Genomic DNA, 24503 nt, shown 5'->3' with positions numbered 1-24503 from the left:
ATCCCTGCCCTTTACCATAGTAAGTTTGATGCAGTGATGTGGCACAGAGCTGTTAACACTTCTGACATGATGATGCCACCACCTGGGTTGGTCTGTCTAAATGGCCCAGGATGAAGGGTTAGAATTCAGCAAGGGGCTGCCATTTCTGGTAGAATCTTGCATCAACCTCATTTTGGAAATAACAAAATCATTTTGCAGTACACCTGAACAAGGCTTAATTTTCTTTAGATAAACTACATTCTCTGGTTAATAGATATTTAGTGCAAGGCAGTAGTTCATAAGCAATTCTGTGTAGGTCTATTCAGAATCCTGAAGGAAATGCAGGATATAAATCAGAGAAACACGCCCATCCCCTTAGTGCATGTGGAAATTATTCCCAGGTTAGAGCGTGTGGCTTTATTTGCCTAAATTCTTTAAAAGCGTCACCTGAGAAACCAGACGTTGATTTTCACTTAGCCAAGTCTCCCGCATAGCTGCCTTACGGTCAAATCTGCGGGCAAGTTGTTCCAGTTTCTCCTGTCGGATGAGCTCATTACGCAATGCCAGTTCTCTTTCATGTTCAGCTTTTTCCAGTCTTTCCCAGGCCTGAGTAAATAATAAAAAATAAACAATAGTGTAGTTTACATAAGGAAAAAAAGTGAGAAGTTTAAATGTTTATTTCAGCACTGGATCAATATTACACAATAATTTTAATAAGGCAACTTTTGGACTGCTGGTATTATTTAGGAAACATAAGAGGCAAAGCCTGTGGTTGAGATTAAGGGTTGATCAAAGCATTAAAGGTATCAGTTTTAGCATTTACGTTCCTATAAAACAGGCATAAAACCTCATTGTTTTACCTGGGACTTTTCCTTTGTGTGGCTGATTTGACGAGTTCTAGATTCTGCATAGCAACTGGCAGATACTGAATTACAGAACTACAGAAAAGATAACTTTCACTTTTTAAAAGGACAAATTTCAAGGACTCATGGCTACAGTGAAAAATCTGAAAAACTGCTAAGAAAGAAAGAGTTGGATAGGAGTTTCTATAGTCAGGATGCTAGTTTTCTATTTTTATCTTAGCAATATATGTACTTTCTCAAGATAGTGAAGAAATACATCCTGAAAACTTTGCAAACAGAATTAAAGCAACAAAGCCAGAACAGAAATGTTGCAATAAAGCAAACTGATCTAGCTGGGAGAGTATCACAAGTTGTCTGTGCAGTTAATCAGCACCCTTTAATCCAAAACATTTGGTCAGTTGCCTGTTTGAAGAAAGGGCCATATAACCTATTGCATGTCTTAACAGAACGCAACCAAGGGAGCCAGCCCATTTAATTAGATCCTCCCCATAATAAATAAATACATAAACAAACAAACAAACATTCTCAATTAGCTATCTTGTATCAAGATGCTTCTAAATCTTCAGATGTCATGCTGTTTGGAACCTAAGAATATTTAAGAGTTTACAGGCAGAACAGTTTAACACATGAGGAATTTACTGCTGTAATTATGCATGAAAGCAACAGCTGCCCTGAGAATTCCAGCCAGGATGAAAAGCAAATTACGAAGTGTTATCCTTCTAAAAGTACATTATTATCTCCAACAGATCTTGTCAAACTAGTTGCTGTTCATCTGGTTGAACCAGTAAAGCAATTAATTATCTTCTTCTCCAGCATCTTTGTTGCACTGCTCTAAGATTCAATAGTTTCTTTATAAACTTTTTTTTCCCTTTGAACATCCTCTGTCTTGTTCCTACTTGAATGGGAAGTTTGCCTGGGCAAGGGAAGTCATGTAGGAGCATATTCCTCCAATTCATCCCAACAAACTCTTTCTACGACAGCCTTCCTGAAAACTATGCTCCACAGCAGGCGATTAAGTGCAGGCCTATTTTCATAGAAGATAAATGGCTTCATTCTGGTGAACTTAACCATACAAAGTCTCAAGGAAACTAAATGATAATTTTAAAATAATGCATGTTCAGTGTCCTGCTCTTTACAGAATAGAGTACACTATACTACCCAGAAGAAAGTGTGGCACAATCTACAGAAATACTTCTGTAGTGCAGAAAAAGTGACCTGCATTTTTTGTTAGGTTCTTGCATTCTCCATAAAAATCTAAGTCAGAAATTAGTCCCTAGTGGCCTGTGTACCAAATACATCTTCTAAGGTTGCTGTATAGTCTGACGGTTACCTTTTCTTTCTTCCATATTAAGTAAGAACACTGGGAGCTCAGTGGGGAGGAATGCGTGAAGAAGCAGACATAAATCAGGACAGCTGATCCTGAAAGTGGTTGCTTGAAACATCACCTTGAAAAGAAGAGTCCAAGGGTTGGGCCATCTCCTTATATTGATCCAAAATAAATGTGGAACGAGAACTGAGAGCTTCATTATACCATTCCTCTATTTTTGGCTCCCACTGGCTATCACTATGTCTGGCTCCATTTTGTCTCAGAAAAAAAAATCCTTCCAGCATGCAGTTTCACTTGGCTTTGCACTATTTAAAAAAAAACTGCCTTTGCACTAGGACACTTTGGTTTTTTATTCCTCTTCTATCTGCTAGTTATATATGCCAGACTGGTACACTGCAGATGTGGTGAGCGATGGCTACCATAATTCCTGACCATTGGCCATGCTGTTTAAGGATTTTTGAGAGCTTAAGTCCAAACTATTTGGAAGTCACAGTGTTGCTGCATTATATATCATAAATCCTCTCCAGGACAATTGTTATCCTCCAAAAGCCTGATCATTCCACAGTTCAGTTACTAGCACTGGGAGAACAAATCAGGTATATATGTATCTACCTTGTTAATATCTGAGATGAGTTTTCCTTCTCTGGGCATATACACTTTTTGATTGTTAGCCCTCATTTTACTTTGGATGGTGAAAAGCAGTACTTCCAGATTTCCTTTTTCTGTGAATCTGAAAAGAAAGCAGTGTGGGTAAAATTCAGAGGAAAGTATTACAACTGGCAATCCCTTTTGGTGGTGTGCATCCGCTTGTACCCTGTGTCCAGATTTATGGCTTGCTTACACATTACAGCAGAAGCAACCACCCTTATTTCTAGGATAAAATCATGAATGCTCATGGATCAGGCCACTTACAGCCCTGGAGTCTTGTTTGCAGTCACACCAACTGGATGAAGAAGGACTTTTACATTTATTAACAGGCATGAATTTGAGACATTTGACCATGAACTAAGCAGAATACTTAGTTTAATGTAATTCTTCCCAAAAGACACAGTAGTATAGTGGTTAAGGCATTGGATTAGAAGCAGGGAGACCCAGGTTCTAGTCCATCCTTAGCCATGGAAACGCACTGAGTGACTTTGGACAAGTCACTCTCTCTCAGCCCAACCCAACTCATGGAGTTGTTGCTGTGGGGAAAACAGGAAGGAGCGCTAAGTATGCCCTCTTGAGTCCCTGAATGAACGGTAGGATATAAATCAAATAAATATTTCACCAGCAAAACATTACCATATTCTAGTTGTCCAAGATTAACAGATATAAATTGCAAGATGATTCCCAGTTGTTTATCACACTGGGATTAATTCTTCTCTCCCAACCCAAAATATAATGATTATGGTGAATAAATCATACTTGGGTGGTTTTTCCACTGTGCGGTAGGTATTGAATGCTTGTAGCTGTTGCTGCACGCCAACTAGTGAGTTGGCAAACTTGCGATTGTTCAGGATGATAATGGTTTGTTCAATCCACTCAAGGAGATCAGAGGCAAGAGACTCGTATTTCTCAATCATCTTCTCAGTTTCAATTGCATTGTCAAGCACCTGTAACAAGCAGTTCAAGGCAAAGAGATGAGGGTCAGACTTCTTCAGATAAAGGCTGTGCCAATGTAAAAATGGTGTTAATGTCTATGTATGATCAAACAATATATTTCACTGCAGCTGCAGCTATCTGCAGAGTTAAAAACCAAAAGAAAGGGGGTAGATGTAGTAAAAAAAGCAGGACTGCTGAGATATAAAATACACATGCCCGAACAAAATGTGAGCTTCACTGAGAATATTTAAAGGAGAATCACTACTACGTAAATGAATTCACCATTATAGTTCATGCCAAACCCACACTGAGATGCAAAAAGTGTTATTAAAGTGCAAAATTTGCATATGATCAAATTGACTAAGTCAACAGAAAAAAAATAAGCACGCTACATTCCATATTTAAAACCTTAGCTTGTGTACCTTTCCAATTCGCTTTCCTTCAACAGCTAAAGCTTTCATCTTAGAAAAATAGTGGTAATATGTCACCACATAGGTGATAATAGACTTTTCATCTGGATGGTCAACACTGATATCTGAAAAGCAAACAAGAGTTATTTTAGTACAGAACTGGATGATTTAAAAGCACTCCATGCTGAAGATTCACTTCAACAAGGATCAGGAATTCAACTGGGACAAGGTACTGGAGGTAAGACAATACAGAGTTTCATACAACTCATTTTCATATTGCAATGTCACAATGTTCAGAGTTTATTTATTGTACACTGATATTCCAGCCTTTGCATGGCTCTCCCACTCATATTTTATATTCACAACAACCACATAAGGGTGGTGAGACTGAAGGAGTGAGAACTTCATGGCAAGATTCATGGCTGGGAATATGAACACCATATGAATTCCCATGCCCAATCTACACTCTAATACTTAAGTACCATACTGACCGTTAAGTGTGCTTTCCTGCTCTTCTCCAGAGCATTAATTCCAGAAAATAAAGGTAGGGAAACACAAATTACCATACTATCATATAACAAAATTAATGTTTACAGATGTTATGGGGTGAGGGACTGAGCTAAATGTAAAATGGCTGGTTTTGGCAGGTGTAGAGTGTTTAGTCTAAAGTCTAATTCTGGCTTTCATTAGAGCATTGGAGTTGAGAATTTGAAATGAAATCCAGAGTGGTTCCCTGGTTTGAAATTTACTTGGACTCTATGATTTACCTGTAAAAGCAGCTGCTCATTCTCAGCCTGTCTTATATACAGATACAGAATAAAAGTCAGGGACTTCTGTTAGAAGAAGGTGATCTGTGTAACTCAATGGATATAACAGAAGAATAGGTTGTGATCTGCCTCTAACAATCATATTACTCTCCCATGACCCTCACTCCCAGCTCTGTCACATTCACATTGGTTTAGAGATTAAGAAGTTTGGAAAAGAAGCTCTGGCTGGCTAAAAACGAGGCAGTGGACACAGGAAAGCTAACAAATGAAGAGAAGTCTGTGTTACTGCCAAAAGTTCTTACCTTCTGGGTCCAGCAGTTTAGTAAGGCCAAGGTGTTGTTCTGCCAGGTTAAAAGCATTCTGCAGATTGTAGTGTGCATTTGATTTCTTCAGCTTATCAAAATCAATTAAATCAGGCCTAAGTAAAGAATGTAAAATATATTTATCTAAATCTACAATACTTTGGATTTTGTAAGTACACAAACTCCATTCTGTGCTATGCATAAATTACAAAGAAGTCAGGAATATTAGCAATGGAACCAGACAAATAAAGAGCCATAGTCAGTCAGAAATGAGACACATAATCCATTTTTAGACAGAGGCAGACTCATCTATATTTTATCGTCTTTGTGGCAGAGAAAAGTAGCCCAATACATATTGATCAAGGAGCATAATTTCACAAATGGAGAGGGAGGGATGGGATTCTGTGACATGGGAGAAAAATGACTTGTGAGAGGCAAATACATGCACACAAAGGCCAGAGCATGCAACTGAAGCAAGAGGGCAAGAATGAAAGTTAAAATCAATCATCAGCCTATGAATTCTCTTGGGAGTGAAGAGCAAAAGGATTTTATATATGCAATTTTCCAGCCAAATTACTGATTGCAGACTTTTAACTTTATTTCAATAATATTATTTCTGTTTTTATTTTTAAATAACTACCTCATTACACAGGCCAAACTGTACACAGCAAATAAAATATTATGATGCATGAACTACATTTACATGAGGATCAAAGGCACCAAAATGTGCCCCTCTAACATGTAGTAGGTCCTTGAGATGGGCACCCTACAGTTCCTGCTGCCACTTGATAAAAACCAATATTCAAAGAATTTTTAACATTATTTTTTATAGATCAAAGGGAGGTGTATGAAAAGGTCTTCGTTGTTCCAACAACTAAAGAGACAAATCACTCTATAAAAAGAATAGCAACTTTTTTCAGCAGAAGAAATGCCATTAGGGATAATAAATGAGGTCCTAGGCTAATGCATGTGTCACCCTAGACAGGCTCAAGTGGCTGCAAGGTTGAAGATCTGGGACCTCCTCTTCCAGAAGCTGTCTGAGTGTACAAAGGATAGCTCTGCCTGCCTTGGTGTAGCAGTTTGGTAGCTCCTCTGCATTACCTATCTTCCAGGAGAGCACTGGAGCTGGTATCCTCACCCTATTGCTGGTATGTGAGAAAAAGGGTTCCCACTCCCACAACCCATGTTGCTTTTACTGATAAATTCTAGCAAGAGAGAGAGACAGAGAGAGATTGAAAAAAATCTATAGCCATCTCCTGGTTCTGTGGTGGTAAGGCACATGGCTATGGAAATTCTTTCCTCTCCCCTTTTGAAAGGGAGATCAACTTCACAAGAAATAAATAAAATAAAATTTCATTCTTTAAAAAAAGGGAAAAATATAAAAAATCCCTTTTTTAGCTTTAAGTAGTCCCAAACCAAACTTTCGGTGATAAGGATTTATTTATTTATTTATCAAATTTATATGCCACCCAATGATAAAAATGTAGTTGTTCAAATCTCAGTGACTTAAAAAGCAATCCCCTATAGAAAAAAATAAAAGGAAAATATAAGGCTCTGGAGTAAACCACAACAATGCTGGTCTGCTTGTAATTTAGAGGCAATTCTGCCCTAATCAGGTTTCACGTTGCAGACAACAAACAATTCCTGAGCATTTACAGAGAAAATAAATACCAGGGACAGAATAATCAACTTTAACAATACAGTACAAATACAAATACAAAATTAAAATTAATTTTATGAACTATTTTTAGCTAAGGGTTTTTTAACCTGTCCTTTCAAAGATGGCAATTTTCCTGAAAAAGATTTCTCTCTATCTCAATTAGTCCTGAAGTTCTTTTCCAGCTCCTTGAGGATTCCAGACAGCTAATTCTGATGCTGTTGGAAGGTATTTATGAACTCTGTTTCTCTTCTCAGCCTGTTTCCAATTTCTGCGTTTCTTTTTTAAAGAAGACAAACTGTTTTTCTCTCCAGCAGAAAGGGAGGGGTTTGTGTGTGTGGTGGGGAGGTAATCTCCTAGCATATGTGATCTCTAGCCATGTCTCATTCAGACTTCAGTCTGCTTGAATGTGTATCAACACTCAGGGGCTGCTGGCTGTCAAAGAATGTGAGATGGGGACTTGCTTGCCCATACAATGTACACCGCTGTTTTCATGTGTTCTACAGAACAGCATGATCAAAAGGATACAGTGCATGTTCAGACAGGATCAAAGGAGAAGGACAAAACTGCCAAATTTCAGCAGTTAGGATAGATACCTGCAATGCAATCCTAAGCATATCTATCTGAAAGTAAGCCTCACTAAATGTAGGATTTATTTCCAAGGCCACATGCACACGGGGCTGTTATAATTTGTTCCATGGAAAGGAATGTTATAGAATTAAGTCAAAGGTTTCACAAAAGAAGTGGTTTAGAGTGAGGTCTGAAGAGGAAGACAGAAATGGAGAAATGCAGGTGTCTCAGAAAGGAGATCTAGATCTTTCATTTTGAGTAAAATATAATTCTGCAACCATTGGTTCAGTGTTTAAAACCCTCACAAACATTTCATCAAATGCCCACCTGTGTTTATGGATTAGTGCGTTGAAAGCCATGCCGTCCCTCCAGCTGGTGGTGAAGTTGTGAATGTTGACGTTGGGATAGCTGACACAAAAAGGACCAAAGGAAAAACAAAAGAAAACTCAATCAATATAAGTTTAATGCTCAGAAACATGAAAAATGAGTGGTACTAACTAGCTGCTTAAGGTACCGGATTTTGTGCTCGAGCACTCTCAAAGTATCTGCAGTCATTTTCAAGTCAAGTTCTAAAAATCAAAACAGGATTTGGCCTCCTAGATAATGCACAAGCAGTCCTGTTTAAATATACGTAATTAAAGGACGTGGAAGATTCAGTTACTGAATTTATTGTGGACTTATTGACCACAAAAAAAATGGGATTGTGATGAACCCAGAAATTTTCTGAAGCCCCAACATAGTTGTATATGAAAAAAGGATGAGCAGAAGATTACTGAAGCTTGCAGGAACATGAGGAGCCAGGTGAGAAAGGAGGCCCCAGAGCAGGTAAGGATGCAAGCAAATGCCTGGACCAAGACCAAAAGTCTTTGATGAGATGCCACACTTGTGCAGCCTAGCCAAGATGACTGATTCATGCCAAACTAGAAGTGAGGGGATGGGAGAAGGTTCTAGAACAAAACACTAAGAGAAGTGAATGGCAGTTGGCAGTAGCTTCTCCTACAGCTGCCCATGTAGTGATCATCTGAAAACAAAGGTCATCCTCCACCCCGGGGTTACCACAGTGCAAGAATGATTGGTCAAATCTTGGCATTATTAAAGGCAGTTGGGACTACAGTCTAAGTCTCATTCCAATCAGTCTACCAAGCCCTGCATGAGAAGCCTGTGCTTCCAAGATTGTGGCAGGCTCAGGGATATATGTGTGACTCCCTGAATTATGTAACTCACAAAGATAGTGCTGCTAGAGCAGTAGCAGTGACATTAACTACAGTACCTACAAAACATTGTGGGTCAGTTCACATTGTTGGCAAAACATCACAAGATGTGATGTTCCACTGGACCATGATATACCACAGTATGCTTCTTACTTTTAAGTGGTGTGGTTTCCTTGATCAAGTCACTCTTCCCAAGACAAGATACACGTACACACACACGCTCCTCCATTACTATAGAATGATGTATGGAAAAACTAGGTGACTATTCAGTTCAAACTCACCCAGCTGTCTTCATCTGGCACCATAGGAGTAGTGCATCTTTAGCGGATTTCTTTTCCTTATTGTCTTCTGTTTCAACACTGATGTCCTGAATCTGCAAAGTCACACATTAATGTGAATAGCCATTCATTTATCAAGTCCTTTGATTATTTATTTCATGCCGGCACTTCTAAGAGAACAAAGTTACCAAAACAATGGTAGATTAAAATACTAAGAAATGAATAAACAGCTAAAACAAATATACATAAATGCATAAATCTGCACACACACAAAAGCTTTCTTCCCAATATTTAATGCTTCCAGTGCTTCTTTTCTTAGCTTGGTTACAAAGAAATTGGGAACTTCCTCCTGCTTTTAAAATCAATGGAGGATATTAACTGACTCCTTAACACTCCTGTGTTTACTTAAGCATGGTTTTCTGAAACAAACTGAAATCAGTGTGCAGGTATTCCTCATTTAGTGACTACCTTGGATAGGTATGATGCTGATGAAAAAGGTAACTTTGCAACCAATCCTCACATTTAAGACCTGTGCATGTCTTTAAAATAAAGGAAAGCTGAAATAAGATCATAAGCACAGTCAGTTTCACTTAGTGACTGCTTCACTTAATGACCAAGTTGCCAGTCCCAACTGTGGTAGATAAATGAGGACTACCTCTGTGGGTTAAAGTTGGCTTGTTGCAAGCAAGTTCTATTAAATGTTAAATACCATGTGTTGAATTGGAGTGATGGGAAAAGCTAAGGTTTGTCAAAAACTGAAGCAAACATCTCTGAATTCTTCCTCACAGATGCTGCAGGGAAGCAGTGAAACACAAGAAGGTAGTGGATGTTATCTCATTTTCATCCCAGCTGAAACAAGATTTTATCCAATGTTTGTAAGTCTTTTGTCTGAGAATGATTCAGTTAAGATTGTGTACCCAAATACCATTGATTTCCATGTGATTTTATTTGACTTAAGATGCTGAACCTTGTTTGGGTGGAACCAATATATCCCAACTTGTCCTGATTTGTATAACTCTGAAGTAAAATGGCAAGAATAAATGTTCCTGATCTTAACCCAAAAGGAGAAAATGAGAAAAATGTTCGAAACAGGAAAATAAATAATATAAACATTGACCACTGCAAAAATGGTTTGTGCATGAAAGAGGAGCTAGCAAAGAATGACACAGCTGGAAAGATAAGATGATTCTGCATTTACCTGGAATCTCAATATAATTGTCCAAATAAGGCCAAGAGTTAGCCTGTGATTTCCATCCACGATATCATGAGATCCCATGTTTTCAAGATGCACTCGCTGTTCTTTCAGAAACTGGAGAGCTTTGTCCACATTTTCCAAGCAATGGATTCTCATCCTTCCCTTTGTTGGCTTGGGCTACATGGAACATTTTTAAAAATTAGGAAAAGAAACAGTAATGAAAAGGTAGTGTAGGTTTAATTATTCTAAGACAAATTATCAACAACTCCATAACCCAGTGTTTTTCAAACTTGGCAACTTTAAGATGTGTGGACTTCAACTCCCAGAATTCCCCAGCATGCTGGTTGGGAGATTCTGGGTGTTGAGGTCCACACATCTTAAAGTTGCCAAGTTTGAAAAACACTGCTATACACAATAACCTTCAAAAGGTATGCTATGATGCAGACAGGTTTCCCCATTTACTTTTATAGATGGAACCATTTAGCGGCTGGCCACCCAAACAAGGGCCTTCTCAGTGTCAACATCCCAGCTGGGGAATACCCTTCCTGAAGAGGCTAACCTGGAATCTAGTTTTCAGCAGCAGGTGAAGCATTTCTCATTCTCCCAGCTAACTTACGGCACTTTAAAAATTGTTATGAGACAATTACAAAGAATCATTAATATTATGTTATTATTGCTAGTTTTGTTTATCTACTTAGCTTGCTGTGCGGGAGAGAAAATAAAAGATTACTTCATTTAAGGGGTAGTATTTTATTATATTAAATTCTGTTAAATGACTAAACAATAATGTTGACTAGATAAAGCATCAGCCCCAAAATAAGCAAATAATGCCTAATCAAAGTTTTCATTTTGTGGCTCACCAAACACTGAATGAGTGCATATGATGCTGGTTACTTTTAGGGGAAACATCCTGTTTTCATGTTTCTGTACTCACATTCCTTGCAGTGGTGAGAAAGTGCTAAACAAGCAAATAGAGCTTTGCATGCATGGGGTAATGAGAACTGGTAAGAGTCCAAGGAACACTGTCTGCCAAAATGTAAACTCTTTTTTAAAAGGCCAATCAGAGCTGCAGCCATGACTGATTGAGGAGACCTCAGGATTAGAAAACTTTACAACTTCTTTTGGAGTCTTTATAAAAATAAGACAGATGTTAGGAAGAAGAAATTAGTTCCAGCTCACTTCCATAAAGGAACAAAAAAGAGCAAGCAATGCTTCAGGAAAGCATTTCAGAAAAAATATAAATTGTACACCACCACCTTAAGAGCATATGTCAAGTTGTTGCATTAAGAGGCTCTTACGTACAGTAGCTCATAAAAAGAAATGGGGGGATGATCCGTTTTCATTCAGTAAAACTACCACAATTCACAATATTGTAGTTAAACTGAGAGTCATCAACTTCTTTCTAACAGAAGACTAGAGCTTGAATAATCAGAAGAGTTCATCTAGAACAATTCAAATGAGGTAGGATTATTTCTAACCATTCTTTTCCTTCATACAGATAGATAGGGCAACAGCCAGCTCTCCCAGCTCTTCTGCTAGATCAGAACATGGAACGTAAGACTCCTCGTTGCACGAATTTATAGACCGTGCCAGAAATTTTCAGCGTGTGACTCAGAGTGAGTCAGTATGATCATTCCACTTTCAGCGGACTTGTGATGGCCAATAAATAAGTATTTGATATGAATAAAACATCAGACCATGGTCCCATAAACCAAGAAATGAGCTGGATTTACATATGCTAAGCCACAAAATTGTTTGGTTTTGGCTAGCTCAGTGTGTAAATCCAGCCATTATTTTGTCTATTTGTTTAACAAAATTTCTAAACCACACCATGTGCAGCACAAACCTGGGGAATATGCAGCAATAGCAAAATTGACAGTATACATCCAGAACAAAAGTTTGACTAAATTTAAACAAGAATGGGTTCTCGATACATTACATATCATATAATAGGGTAAACTCAGATACTTAGAGAGTTCTATTTTTAAGAGGGAAATATTTGATGTAAAGGTAGTAACCAGAAGCAATTTTAACTTTTATAAATAATTTTATGTAATCACCAGTCGGGTACAGTAGGAAGGAATCTAGAACTTAATAGGTTTTTTTTTACTGATTGTTTTTATTATTATTTTTTATTTTTTCATGTGCATTTATTGTTGTGAGCCACCCAGAGTCACTGAAAGTAACGTGGCATACAAGTTTAATAAATAATAATAATAATAATAATATTATAAACCATGGTGACATCAATATATATATAAATATTTAGAGTTTTAGTGATTTAGTGATTTACAGTCATTTCTCAAGATGATATGAGTAAGGTTTTATATATTCAATTAATTATTTAATCAATGAAATAATTAAATGATATGACACTTGTAAATTCTCTATTTACTAATATTTTATTTTACACCACTATGTCCTTTCCCACTTCCTTCTCTTTTCTTTTATGTTTTAGGGATAAAACATTTTATTCCTTAAATATTTTAAAATAAATACAATTAAAAAAAGAAAGAAAAAAAAACTACAAAAAAAAAGGCATAATAAATTACACAAAAATAAAATAAGGTGAATGCAATCAAATACTCAGATAGCATTGTTCACAATCAGCTTAGGCCAAAGGCATAATGTTTCTCTGTTCTCACCTTGCTTCCAAAAAGCAAAGTTGGTTGAGGCTGCTCATACCTGTGGAGGGGGGCAACTACAAAAAAGGCCTGTCTTCTTGTTTGCACCGTGTCTACCTCTCAAGGAAGGAGACAAGCCTTGTTGTCTATAAACTATGGTTTATGGTAAGTATGGGCAATGTTTGAGAGTAAAGACCAGCAACCAAGTCTCCAGATCTTCTGGAGGGCCACCAAAGGCCATCTGGTGATGATGTGATGTCACCAGAAGGGATGTCTGTGTTTTTAAGCTGTTGTTTTTGTTTTATATTTGTGTTTGGGACTATAATATGTTAGAATAAAAATTCTAAAATACATTCAGCTTAGAGCTCTGTTTCAAATAAATAATCAAACAAATAAGAATTTTCTCAAAGAGGAAATCAACAGTCGATGGACATATTTCCCAGAAAGACATTTTGATCGCTCCAATAAACTTTCCTGTCACCATGAAGAGACAAGAGAATACAGGTTGGGGGCAGGGGGAGATAAGGAAGTTACAACTTTTTATTTGTGCCTTGCCTTGAAACTGCAGAGACCATTATCAATAATATCATGACACTAGACAGGAACAAACTTTGTCTTCTTTTAAGGGGTTTAAGTCACAAAATAGGAGTCTCAAACTTTGCAAAAGATTGAACTACCTACTTTGTCCCATTAAGAAAAGGGGGATGTTTTATTTACTAAGTCTATATACCATTCCAATAACAAAATCAATTCTGAGCAGTTTTATAGACATGAATACAGTAATTATATTAAAAACACAAGTCAGTGAAGCAATATAATAAATGCACAAGCATAGGGAATAGCCTTATTTGTTTATATTACAAATTTGGACACCGCCCATCTCATGAGGAAGTGACTCTGGATGGTTTACAGTAAAAATAGTATAAAAATACATATAAAATATTATATGCTCTGGCTCTTAAAGCTACCCCATAGAGGATCACTGATGCTGATCTGAGGGATTCCTTTGCTTTTTATTTTTGGCCTTCAAGCCAGAATTGATTCCTGGCACCTACATGGCATGTCCATGAAGTTTTCTAGGCAACGTTTTTCAAAGTGGTTTTCCATTGCCTTCTTCCTGACTGAGAGGGACTGACTGGCCCAAGGTTGCCCAGCTTTCTTTGGTTTCTAAGGGAGGCCTAGAACTCAGGTTTTCCCAATCCTAATCCAGCACTTTAACTATTACACAAAACTGGCTCTTGTGTATATGTGTAGGAAATCCTTTTTGAAAGCACCCTGGATGGATGAATTGTGAAAGTTAAAGAGGCAAAGTTAAAATAGCTTGCAGAGGTAGAGGAAGGCCCAACTTGAATCTCGTAAGACATGGCATAAAGGCCACTTGAAGAGTTATACTGAAGAGATACATGCACCAAAGAAGCCATTTTTTTTCCTGCATCTGATCATTCTTGGCCTAAGTTGTTTTGGATTGGAAGGGGGCTGACTCTTCCTCCCTCTTCCTCCTCATCCTCCCAGAGTTCTATTAGTGAATCCTATAGACTTGTTATACTTTTCGTGAATTTTGTATGGATAAACTCACTCATATCCAGGCTGGCCATACAGAAGTCAACTATGGGGGATGTCTAGTAACCTCTGGATTAAGACTGGATTGATTTCATGTCATTTTGAAATTAATGGACTATTTGGAATGGTATGTTCTCTAATATTCTTAGCCAACTTGGTTTGTAACTTCCAGTCAGAATGTTATTAGAGACACCTTAGTTAAAAGCATTAATGCCTTGTTTAAAGAAGGAAATTATTAGATTTAAGAAGTTTGCCATGGTTCCCTCAGAGATGGGCAATTATAAGTCAGTCTCTAACCGATTATGGTTGGGTAAAATGACTGAAAGACCAATCGCTTCTCAACTGCAAGCATTCCTGGAGGCAGCAAAATTATCTGGACCAATTTCAAGCTGACTTAAAAGAAAGCGATGGGACCAAGATCAGCTTGGTTGGCCTGATGAATCAATCCTCTGTCTGGCGACTGACAGAGACAGTACAACTCTGTTGGTTGTTGATCTCTAAGTGGCTTTCAATACCCTCAACCATGGTATCTTCTGGAACCATGGTATCCTTTTGAGAGATCTAGGAATAGGAGCCATGGCTTTGCAGTGGTTCCATTACTATTGCTCAGGCAGATTTCAGTGGTAGTGCTTAGAGACAGCTGCTCCTTGTTTCCCTCAGGGCTTCAGTCTATCTCCAGTGCTTTTCAATATCTACAGACATCTGCTGGAGTAGAACAACAGAAGATTTTCAACTTGGTGTTATCTTTATGTTGATGACACCTAAATCTATTTTGCTGTATCTTCAAGAAGTGGACTGGATAAAGGATAAAAAAGTGAAACAGAATCCACACAAGGCAGAGATGCTCATTGTAAGGGAACATAACTCCAGAAAGGTGATGGATCTACCTATCCTGAATGGGATAACACTCTCCCAGAAAGAGTAACTATGCAGTTTGGAGATGCTTCTAAATCCAAATGTTTCTCTAGCTTCTCAAATCATACAAATAGCCAAGAACTTGGCCAACTGTACGCCTTTCTGGAAAACAATTACTTTAAAACTATGGTGCACATACACTGATAACCTACATGTTTAACTGCAGTAACGGACTCTCTGTGGAGCTATCTTTGTGTCTACTCCAGAATCTTCAGCTGGTACAAACCTCAGCAGCCAGCTTGGTTTTATAAAGAATAAGAGACTGTATTACATCTCTGCTTACAGCACTGTACTGGCTGTCAATACATTTACAGGCAAAATAGAAAGTGCTGGTCATTACCACTGAAGAGAGAACACCTTACTAACATCTTCTGAAGAGTTTTGCATAGAGTTGCCACAAGTTCATTTCTGTTGCCACCCCAGCTTTTTGGAACACGCTTTGGGCAGAGTTGACATCTTTATTTGCTTTTAAAAAGACCCTTAAAACACATCCTCTTGTCCAGGCTTTTAGCTACTGCTTCTAAGTTTTAAGTTTAATTATAACTGCAACTTGTTTTGTCTGTTTGCTTAACTGCTATTCTAACTGTTCTTCATGTTTTTATTTTAAATTTGTTTTTAGTATAAATCACTGAGAGACTAGTTGGTGATATATCAACCTACCTATATCCATACATTTATATCTGTTCAGTCCTGCTTACTCAGATGGCTGAAAAGGGGCTGGGGAGGGCTGGGGCATGCCTGCCCTCCATTTTAAGAGGACAAGTGAGAACACTGCCAAGTAAAATTGGCCAGCATTTAGCATAAAATAATCTTATCCAAAGTGGAGACCTTCTGGGCAAAAACCCTGATAATAGGAAGCTATATAAGGTACCACATACCTATTTACACAAACATATCCCATAATTTCCCAGGGCACTGGGAATTAGGGCAGGTGAATGAACATAAGCTAACCGGTAGAGAAAGGGTTTGGTGCTCCAGTGTTGTCCACAGAAACAGAAACTACTCCTCTCTTAGTAAGCTAATGTTTTTTAAAAAAGAAATAGGGTGTTGATACTTGTGAGGCTATTTATGCACAAGCATATGAAACGACTTTGCATTCTACAATGTCCGATCTAACATTTTTGTCTCTAAGAATAAAGTGAAATATTTACAGTAGCAGTTTGATTGTGGGTATATTATGTATTTATGCAGAATGGAGTGAAGCAGTTTTTAAATGCAGAGACCTATTTTGGTCTAGCGGAAAGACAGTACGATGACCCTGGATTTGGAAAGGTAAGATTTAATTCCTACTCCAGAAAATTTTCAATCCTTGAAGTTACAAAACCAGAAATGTGGGATAAGGAAGCTGGAAGGTAAGGAATGCAAACCTGCTTTTTGCTTCATTGTTTTTATGTTTGTTTAAGATTTTCAGTTAGGAGCTGGGCACACGTAAGAAAAGCAATCTAAATGCCTTTTAAACCCCCCCCCCAACATACTCTTCATGCTGTAAAGGGCAAAACTCATCAAAGAGATTCTGTTTATGTGAGCTGACCTTTGGGCTCACACAAATTATAATGCAATTATTGTTGAAGGACCAGACACATACCATTTTTATATAACAGTGCATTGTGTGTTGGTGTATGTGGTTAGAAAGGGAGAAAAATGCTGTAGCCATTTTACATTCATTAAGTATTTTTACATTTTGTATGCAATTTTTTTTTCCAGATGTGTCTTTTGGTCAACTGACTTTATGCGCTAGACTTATAATTTAAAATGTGCTTATTTCTCCAATTCATCCTTCCCCATCCAGGTCCCCCCAGCTGCACTGAGATTATAATGTTGGCCTCACTGCCTGGAAATTCTGGAAGTTGTAATCCTAACTCATCTGAATGGCACTAGTTTAGGGAGGGCTGGCCCGTGCCTTTATTAGGTATTTTATTAAGTGAAAATAATATCTCTCATTTTTCTCTGCTCTCTTAAAATACTCTGGATTGAGTCAATAAGTAAAAAAGATATTATGCCATAAAATGTCTTAAAGGAATAAGAAGACTTTTACCGAATCACTTAAAAATGAATACATCTAAGATAAATGAAATCAAAAGGAACACATAAATGAATACTTTATTCTGGAATCCAAATTGCCCTTAGATATAATGACTTCAAACAGAGAACAGCTAAAAGAATTTTTGGGGTAATATTTAAATGTTGAAATGAACACATTAGAAATACATAATTTATTTATTAGATCTGTATGCCACCAATCTAACCAAATTCCTGGAAATGAACAACAATAATCATAGTCATAGAAAAAATAAAGACTCAAATAACAAAAAAATAAAAATATCCAAAATAAGAAAAAAATAACATCACAGGGAGCAGTTCAACAACATGACATAAAAATGATGGGCCCACAGGAGAGATATAACATGTTGCTGAGCACCAGACAACAAGTAGCTAGACTTTGAACCAACTCAATTTTGGGGCGGTCTTCAAAATCAGTCCCATGTAGAAGCACTGCATAGTCCAATCGTGTGATGAGTAGGGTGTGAATCTCTCTATTAAGTTCTTCCTGCTCCAGGTTGGGCCACAAGTGGTGTACCAGCTGCAGCCAGGCAAAGGACCTTCTGGCTATGGCCTCTACCTGTGACCTGAACAGTAGTCATGGACCTGCTCCCTCGGGGAGTATGCTTTGCCTTCAAGAGAGAACACTAGAGCCAACAGAGAGCTGTGATGGACAAACAACTGCATCTTGCCAAGGTTCAATTTTAGTCTGTTTGTCCCATCCAGTTCCCAAAGGCTTTCAGAATTTCCCCCCGGAATGGATGGATTATACTTGCATTCACTCATTCCAGTATTCTGAAGCCTTAGGACACATTTCCAAAAAAGCAAACAAGGAGATGCAAAATGTCTTAGTGACAGTTTATCAAAATTCTAGATTGCAAAATGGAGATGCCCTTAGTTCCAAACACACTAACACTGTAGAGTATGAGACTGTATTATTGCCTGGTGTACTCAATGCAAAATAAATATTAGCATATGAAAAGAAGAATAAGCAGAAGAGTTTCAACAAATGAATTTTGAAACAGTGAAATGACATCAAACTGCCATCTTGATGCTTATTTGTAGTTGAAGGAATAATATTTTTAAACATGGATTACTAAAATCACATTAATTTTTTGGCTGAAGGAACTGAAAACAAAAACCTGCTATATAAATTGTCATGATTCTAAAGACATTTGCCCTTTTTGGCATTAAATAAAAATATGGTCACATTTTATCAGAGGGTTCAGTTATTTTAATGTCTGTGTGTGCTATTTGGTATTAATGTTTGCTTAGTTAACTGCAGGCTTTTAAAATATTGTTTACCATGGATGTTTTAGGATGAAGTGCATTGTAAACCACTGAGAGTTTGTTGATGACAATGTGAACAATAAATGAATAAATCAATAATAAATCAGCTAGACTGCATGCAATGTGTGTTTATTTGATTCATATCCTGCTTCAAGATAGCTATCAATAAGTAAAAGAAAAATGCAAAAATAAGAAATATAGATGAAGATCAATGCTAAAAATTATTAACAGCTGAGGAATGCATTCCATAGCCTGGGAACAATGCAGAAGTTCCTATCTGAGCCCAATAAACAGGCATCTAAGAATAGAGGCATTTTCCTATTTTATTTTATTGCAACTTATGACTATTTTTTTCTAGGTTCAGTGTGCTAATACCTTCTGATGAAAGGTGGTTTATAAATATTTACATAGCTAAATATGGAAGTTTCTCAGCACACCAAAAGTCATATAGTAAACAAACAGCTGACAACATTACTGAGTACAATCAAAGTCAGATGCAGCTGAGTATCATCACCATAAGATAAAACTGTTGCAAGTTGAGACGACAATTTTGGTGACCAGGTGAAGTGATTCAATTTGCGTCACCAACAGATCAAAGATCCTGGCCCACACGGCAGAAAGGACTTAATCTGGAATTAAAGAATATTTGATTTTTTTTTTTTTGCCCTGAATATAGGGTAACCCCAAGGCAAAAACAGATCCCTTACTACGTGGCCACCGTTTTGTTCCATGCTGCAAAATGGCTGTGATAGGGTCCTCATGGCTGTGAGCTCGGCTCCCTGTGTTCTAGATCCATGACCCTCCTGGTTGGTTAAGGCCTCCCTGGAGGTGGCATATGGTTGGGTTCAAGTGGTGGTTAATGCCACTTTGTGGGAGAGGGTGGTGTGCCCCCTTCTCAAGAGGCCATCCTTGGACCCAACCATGTTAGACAACTTTTACCCAGTCTCCAACCTTTCCTTTTGGGGGTAGGTTGTTGAGACGGTGGTTGGCACTCAGCTTCAGAGGACCCTGGATGAAGTGGATTATCTGGACCCTTTTAAGTCTGGGTTCAGGCCAGGGTACACTACTGAGATGGCATTGGTTGTGCTTGCTGATGACCTTTGGAGGGCTTGGGATGTGGGTGGTACGATTGTCCTGGCTCTCTTGTATTACTCAGTGGCTTTCAATACCATCAACCATAGTATCCTTCTGAACTGGCTTCGGGGGTTGGGAATGGGAGGCACTGTTTTGCAGTGGTTCTCCTCCTTTCTCCATGGCCGGTTCCACTCAGTGTTGGGGGAGGAAGGGATCAGTGTTGGGGGGGGAAGAGTTAACAGTAGAATACATATTGTTCCTCTTTTTTCTCACAATAACCATCCTGTGAAGTAGGTTGGGCTGGAAAATAGTGACTGGTCCTGGTGGCTAAGGGTGGACTGGGTCTCCCTGTTCTTAGTCCAACACCTTAACCACTATACTACAGTGGCTCTTCCACAATGGACTGAAAATACAGAGAACTACACATGCATTATGACAAGTTTAGGAGTTGATTTTTGCCTAAAGCAAATCTATTATTCTATTTCTTACTATAGTTATTTTTCTCAAATGCTGATGATAAAGAATAGGAAAGAATGCACTTTCCCTTGGCAAATGTATAAAATAGTTTGGCAGCTTTTTAAAATTTTGAATAGGCTTGCTTTTATGTCACTTTTTATTATACTTCTGGAATAAACATCAAGAACTAATAAACATCCCTCTAAACACATTTTTATTATGATTTTAAAAATGGGAAATGCATTTACTACACCATGAAGAAGATAGGTTAGGAGAACTTACTCCAGATTCCAATAACTTTCTTCTCATTTTTCAATTTTGCATAATTTCTTAACCTCTTGTTTCTATTTTTGGGCCTATGTTATGAAACACACTGCTCTGAGATAAAGCAAGTCTCCCTAAGAACAATTCAGGAAGGGGCTCAAACATATTTATTCATCCAGCCATTTCACCATTCAAATGTTTTAATGTTTAAAGTTTCCATGTTTTTTTTTCTTATTTCAATTACAGTTTTATGCTTATGGCTGATAACATTTACATAAGTTACCCAGAACTGTTAAAGAGCATATTTCTAAATAAATAGAGGTTCCCTAAAAAAAAAATCATAAGCCACTGAATATGGTTCAGAAAATATGAGAAACTAGCCAAACATTTCAACCAGATCTAAGTACTGTAATAAAATCTTAAAAATAGGAGTGATCTACAAATATTAAATTAGCCCATAAAATATATTCAATAAGTATTTCAATTTTGTACTTTGCTTTATAAAAGGAAACTGCAAAAGGCTTAAGAGTACCAAGAATTGGCATTGGAATATCTGGAACAGAAACTTACAAGTCTCTCTCCTGAAAGAACTTCCAACAGTTTGATAAGCATTCGTCCATCACGAAGATCAGTGTACAAGTCTGTAATTCTACAGGACACACGTGCCAAGTGAGAGTTAACCCACTTAGTGAATGTCTTTTTCTGCACTGCCTCTCGCTCATCTAGTGAAGAAGAAGAAAATATACAGTAAGGTTTAGTCATAAGAAACTATATTTAACATACAAAGAGTATCTGGGCAAGGCACTTCTTTGACCATACTTCATGGCCTACACTGAGTTACGCTACTCATTCAGATAATCCAGTACCTTCAATTCCAACTGGCAGCAATTCTCCAAGAGCGCTTCCAGGTTCTGTTTCCTAACTTTTCTTTTAGTTAGTTAGAGATACAATGATTTGACCCTAGACTATCTATATGCATATCACATGTGTTGCAACTAATCTGTTACCCTAGTTTATAATTCTTAAACAAATGTTCAGAGGTAAAAAGTTATCACAGATCCTGGTAAAACACAAAGAGGAGTACACGGTTCATCTCTCCCCCACAACCCAAAATTAACCTCATATATTGTTACAACCCTCTCCAATCTGCTACCCTCCAGGAGTGCTGGGTAGGGATGGGGAAGGGGATAAACTTTGATCTAGTTCACCACCTTCCCCATCCTTCTCTCAGCCCAAGTCACACAGCCAATTTCATGGCTGAGTGAGATTTGTTCAGTACTGTATAAGTTTAATTTTAATTTGGCTACTTCCCATCTAGTCACTTACAACATGTCCAGTATACAATATTGACTCTGCACAAGCATCAGCAAAAAGCAAAACTTTTTCAGTGATACTCTCAAGCATGTAGAGATGGTGTGATTCTATAAAACTTCAGACTACTGCCACAACATATTCAAATAACACATGAGAGACTCATCATGAGCCCCACAATCCACCATTCCCAACAACTGCATGCTCATCTTATTGTTCAGTTGTGCGTATAGTAAGTGGCCACGTACCAGTAAACAGATGGATGGCTTTTCTATACAAGGAGCAACTCTGGGTCAATAAAGATCCTACTGTCAACCCTATAAGGTGGACCAGACTAAGAAACAAATGTCATATGTGTATTGTATAAAATTACTTTAATTAGAACAGCTATAGTAAGAGAATCTTGCAGGTTTGAATGTGTTTCCCTCCTCCATCACTTTATCTTCGTGTGAATTAGGAAGGGGCCTGTCAGGCATTTTCTTAAGGTTGTTTCTTAGAATGGGCTCAATGGGCTGTGATTGTTGCCTTAATAACGGATCTTCCCATTGTCCATCAAGGCCATTCTCTATCCCCTCTACACTTACTACCCCATCCATGGAGGTCTTCTAATCATGATGTATTGGCACATGTAGAGTGGGGCATTTAATCCCAGAGAATTCGGATTGCGTGTCTCTGTAAAATTCACAGAATAAACATTGGAAGACTAAATTTGCTGATTTACTTATTTATGTATGACATTTATAAGAGCAGCCACCTCCATAGCAACTCTGGTCAGCATGCAGTATTAGAAACAAATTAAGAACAACAAGGTAAAAAATAGTAAATATCCAGAAAAAAATAAAACCAGTATTTTTATTCCCACAAGGGGCCCACTACCCAACCTAACTCAAGGCCTGGGGAGAACAATCAGGTTTTAGGCCCCTTTGAACAAGGCCATGGTAGAAGCAATGCAAATCTCTGGGGGGATGCTATTCCAGAGGGAGGCACTGTGAAGAAAAGTCTCAGTTCCTGGGTCCCATCAGATTACCTTGTTTAATCAGTGGGAGCTGAAGCATGCCAACTCTGTCAGATCAAACAGGATGGACAGACACTAGAGGAGACAGATAGGTGATAACCAACATCCTGAATTTCAGACCATGATTGGAGCTGCTGCCTGCTCCTCAAGCAGGAACTGTGAGTCCAGGAACACCCACAAATTGTGTACCAGTCCCAAACTGGCAACTGCAATCCCACTCTGGACTGAAGATGGAAGTCTCCAGTTCTGAGTAGCCCAAATTCTCACAGCCCTTAGTTATGCTAGGGTTGAATTTAAGTCTGTTCCTCACTATCCAGATCCTCACGGCCTCCAAACTCTGGGACAAGTTCTCAACAGCATCACTTGATCAGCCTGGGATCAAGATATACAACTGGGTATCATTAGCATACTGGTGATACCTGACCCCAAAGTGATAGATGACCTCACCCAGTGGTTTCATGTAGATATTATCATGTAGAAAGGGGACAGCATTGAGTCCCAGATGTGGCACTCCAAATAGCACCTCAGATATCAGGGCTTTCTGCCCCTCTTCCAACAGTGACTGGGACCAGCCACAGAGAAAGAAGCACTATCACTGCAACGTGATGCCCCCACCGCCCGCTTCTAATCCCCATAGGTGGTCCAGAGGGATATTATGGTTGGTGTTATCAAAAGCCAGAGAGAGATCAAGCAGAACCAGAACAGTTGCACCAACCCATCCTGGCTCTGCCAAAGGCCATTAACAAACACAACCAATGCCGTTTCTGTACTGTGACCTGGTCTGAAATCCAAATGAAAAGGTTCCACATAATCCATTTCCTTCAGGCTCCTTTGAAGCTGCAGATGTGATGGAATGGAATTATGAAGGCCAGGCTCAGGGAGATAAGCATTTTCTTAGCTTGCCGCAGGAGCGTGGGAACTACAAGGGGATGAGACTGGCACCTCCCTGAGGAATTCACACTGTTGTGGCTGGCTGACTTGGGAGCTGGGGTTTCAGTCTGGGAAGATTCTTGCTAGAGGTTGTAGCTAATAAACACAGCTGAACTGATTTTGCATTGTCTCTTGGAGTTCCTTGGGCTAGGCCTGACATCAATCTTCCCAGACTGCATTTTGAAGTCACCTTTAGGAAGGATTTGAAATTATTTTCTCTGTGAGCCCTCTTTCAGATATATTTATTACCCTTCAAGGGCAACTTTTTATTAGACTATGTCATTATATCTAGAGGGAACTGTTTTGAAGGCATGGTTACCTTGTGGCAACAGGCAGAGTGATTAAATTTCTTATTTCTTTGTTCTTTCCAGTTTAAATATTTAATTGCTCTCCTCTAATGCAGATTGCTGCAGCATCTTGGACAGGTGACAAACTAGGGCAGAGAAATGCAACCTCTGGCATTCTAGTTATTATAAAATTACAATACCTGCACTCCCAGGAACCACTCTAATGGATGAATGATGCTGAGCATTGTAGTTCAGCAACATTTGGAAGGCCACAGGGCAGTTATTCAACATGATGCATCCAGATAAATCAAGGCAGCAATTCCTGACATAACTATAAGCCACAGGGAAAGGATAACTACTCTAACTTCTTTTCCTTAACTTTCTCCATAACCTTCACATGTAGAGGCCAATTCTATATGTTACCCTCCATGTGTAGAGATTTCTGATTTCCCATGATTTTAAAATCTTGGGGACCAGATCCATGGATAAAGGGAATGCTCCTCTGCAAACAGTCACTGCCCACATTGTAAGGTTAGGTTGCTGAAGCTGAACAATATTAACAGGCTGAAGTAGGAAGCGGTTATTTCATTAGAA

At 38.4% G+C, this 24503-nt stretch overlaps 1 protein-coding gene across 2 annotated transcripts in view; it reads right to left on the bottom strand.

Moving 5' to 3' along the window:
- Positions 1–24503, bottom strand: part of SPTBN1 (spectrin beta, non-erythrocytic 1) — a 184234-nt gene that overhangs the window by 51987 nt on the left and 107744 nt on the right. For both annotated transcript variants that reach the window (XM_088149401.1, XM_088149406.1), the window contains 9 exons: positions 20937–21088; positions 10147–10320; positions 8952–9043; positions 7787–7867; positions 5233–5348; positions 4176–4288; positions 3577–3764; positions 2782–2899; positions 427–585 (listed from right to left, as the gene is read on the bottom strand). In XM_088149401.1, coding sequence (XP_088005527.1) covers positions 427–585; positions 2782–2899; positions 3577–3764; positions 4176–4288; positions 5233–5348; positions 7787–7867; positions 8952–9043; positions 10147–10320; positions 20937–21088 — 1193 coding nt within the window. The remainder of the gene's footprint in view (positions 1–426; positions 586–2781; positions 2900–3576; positions 3765–4175; positions 4289–5232; positions 5349–7786; positions 7868–8951; positions 9044–10146; positions 10321–20936; positions 21089–24503) is intronic.

The sequence above is a fragment of the Python bivittatus genome, unplaced genomic scaffold (genome assembly GCF_059951505.1).
Source record: "Python bivittatus isolate LINGU-HERP-01145 unplaced genomic scaffold, Pbiv_v1 ctg000020_np1212, whole genome shotgun sequence".
Classification (NCBI taxonomy): Eukaryota; Metazoa; Chordata; class Lepidosauria; order Squamata; family Pythonidae; genus Python; species Python bivittatus.
This window is presented reverse-complemented; position numbering and strand designations above follow the sequence as displayed.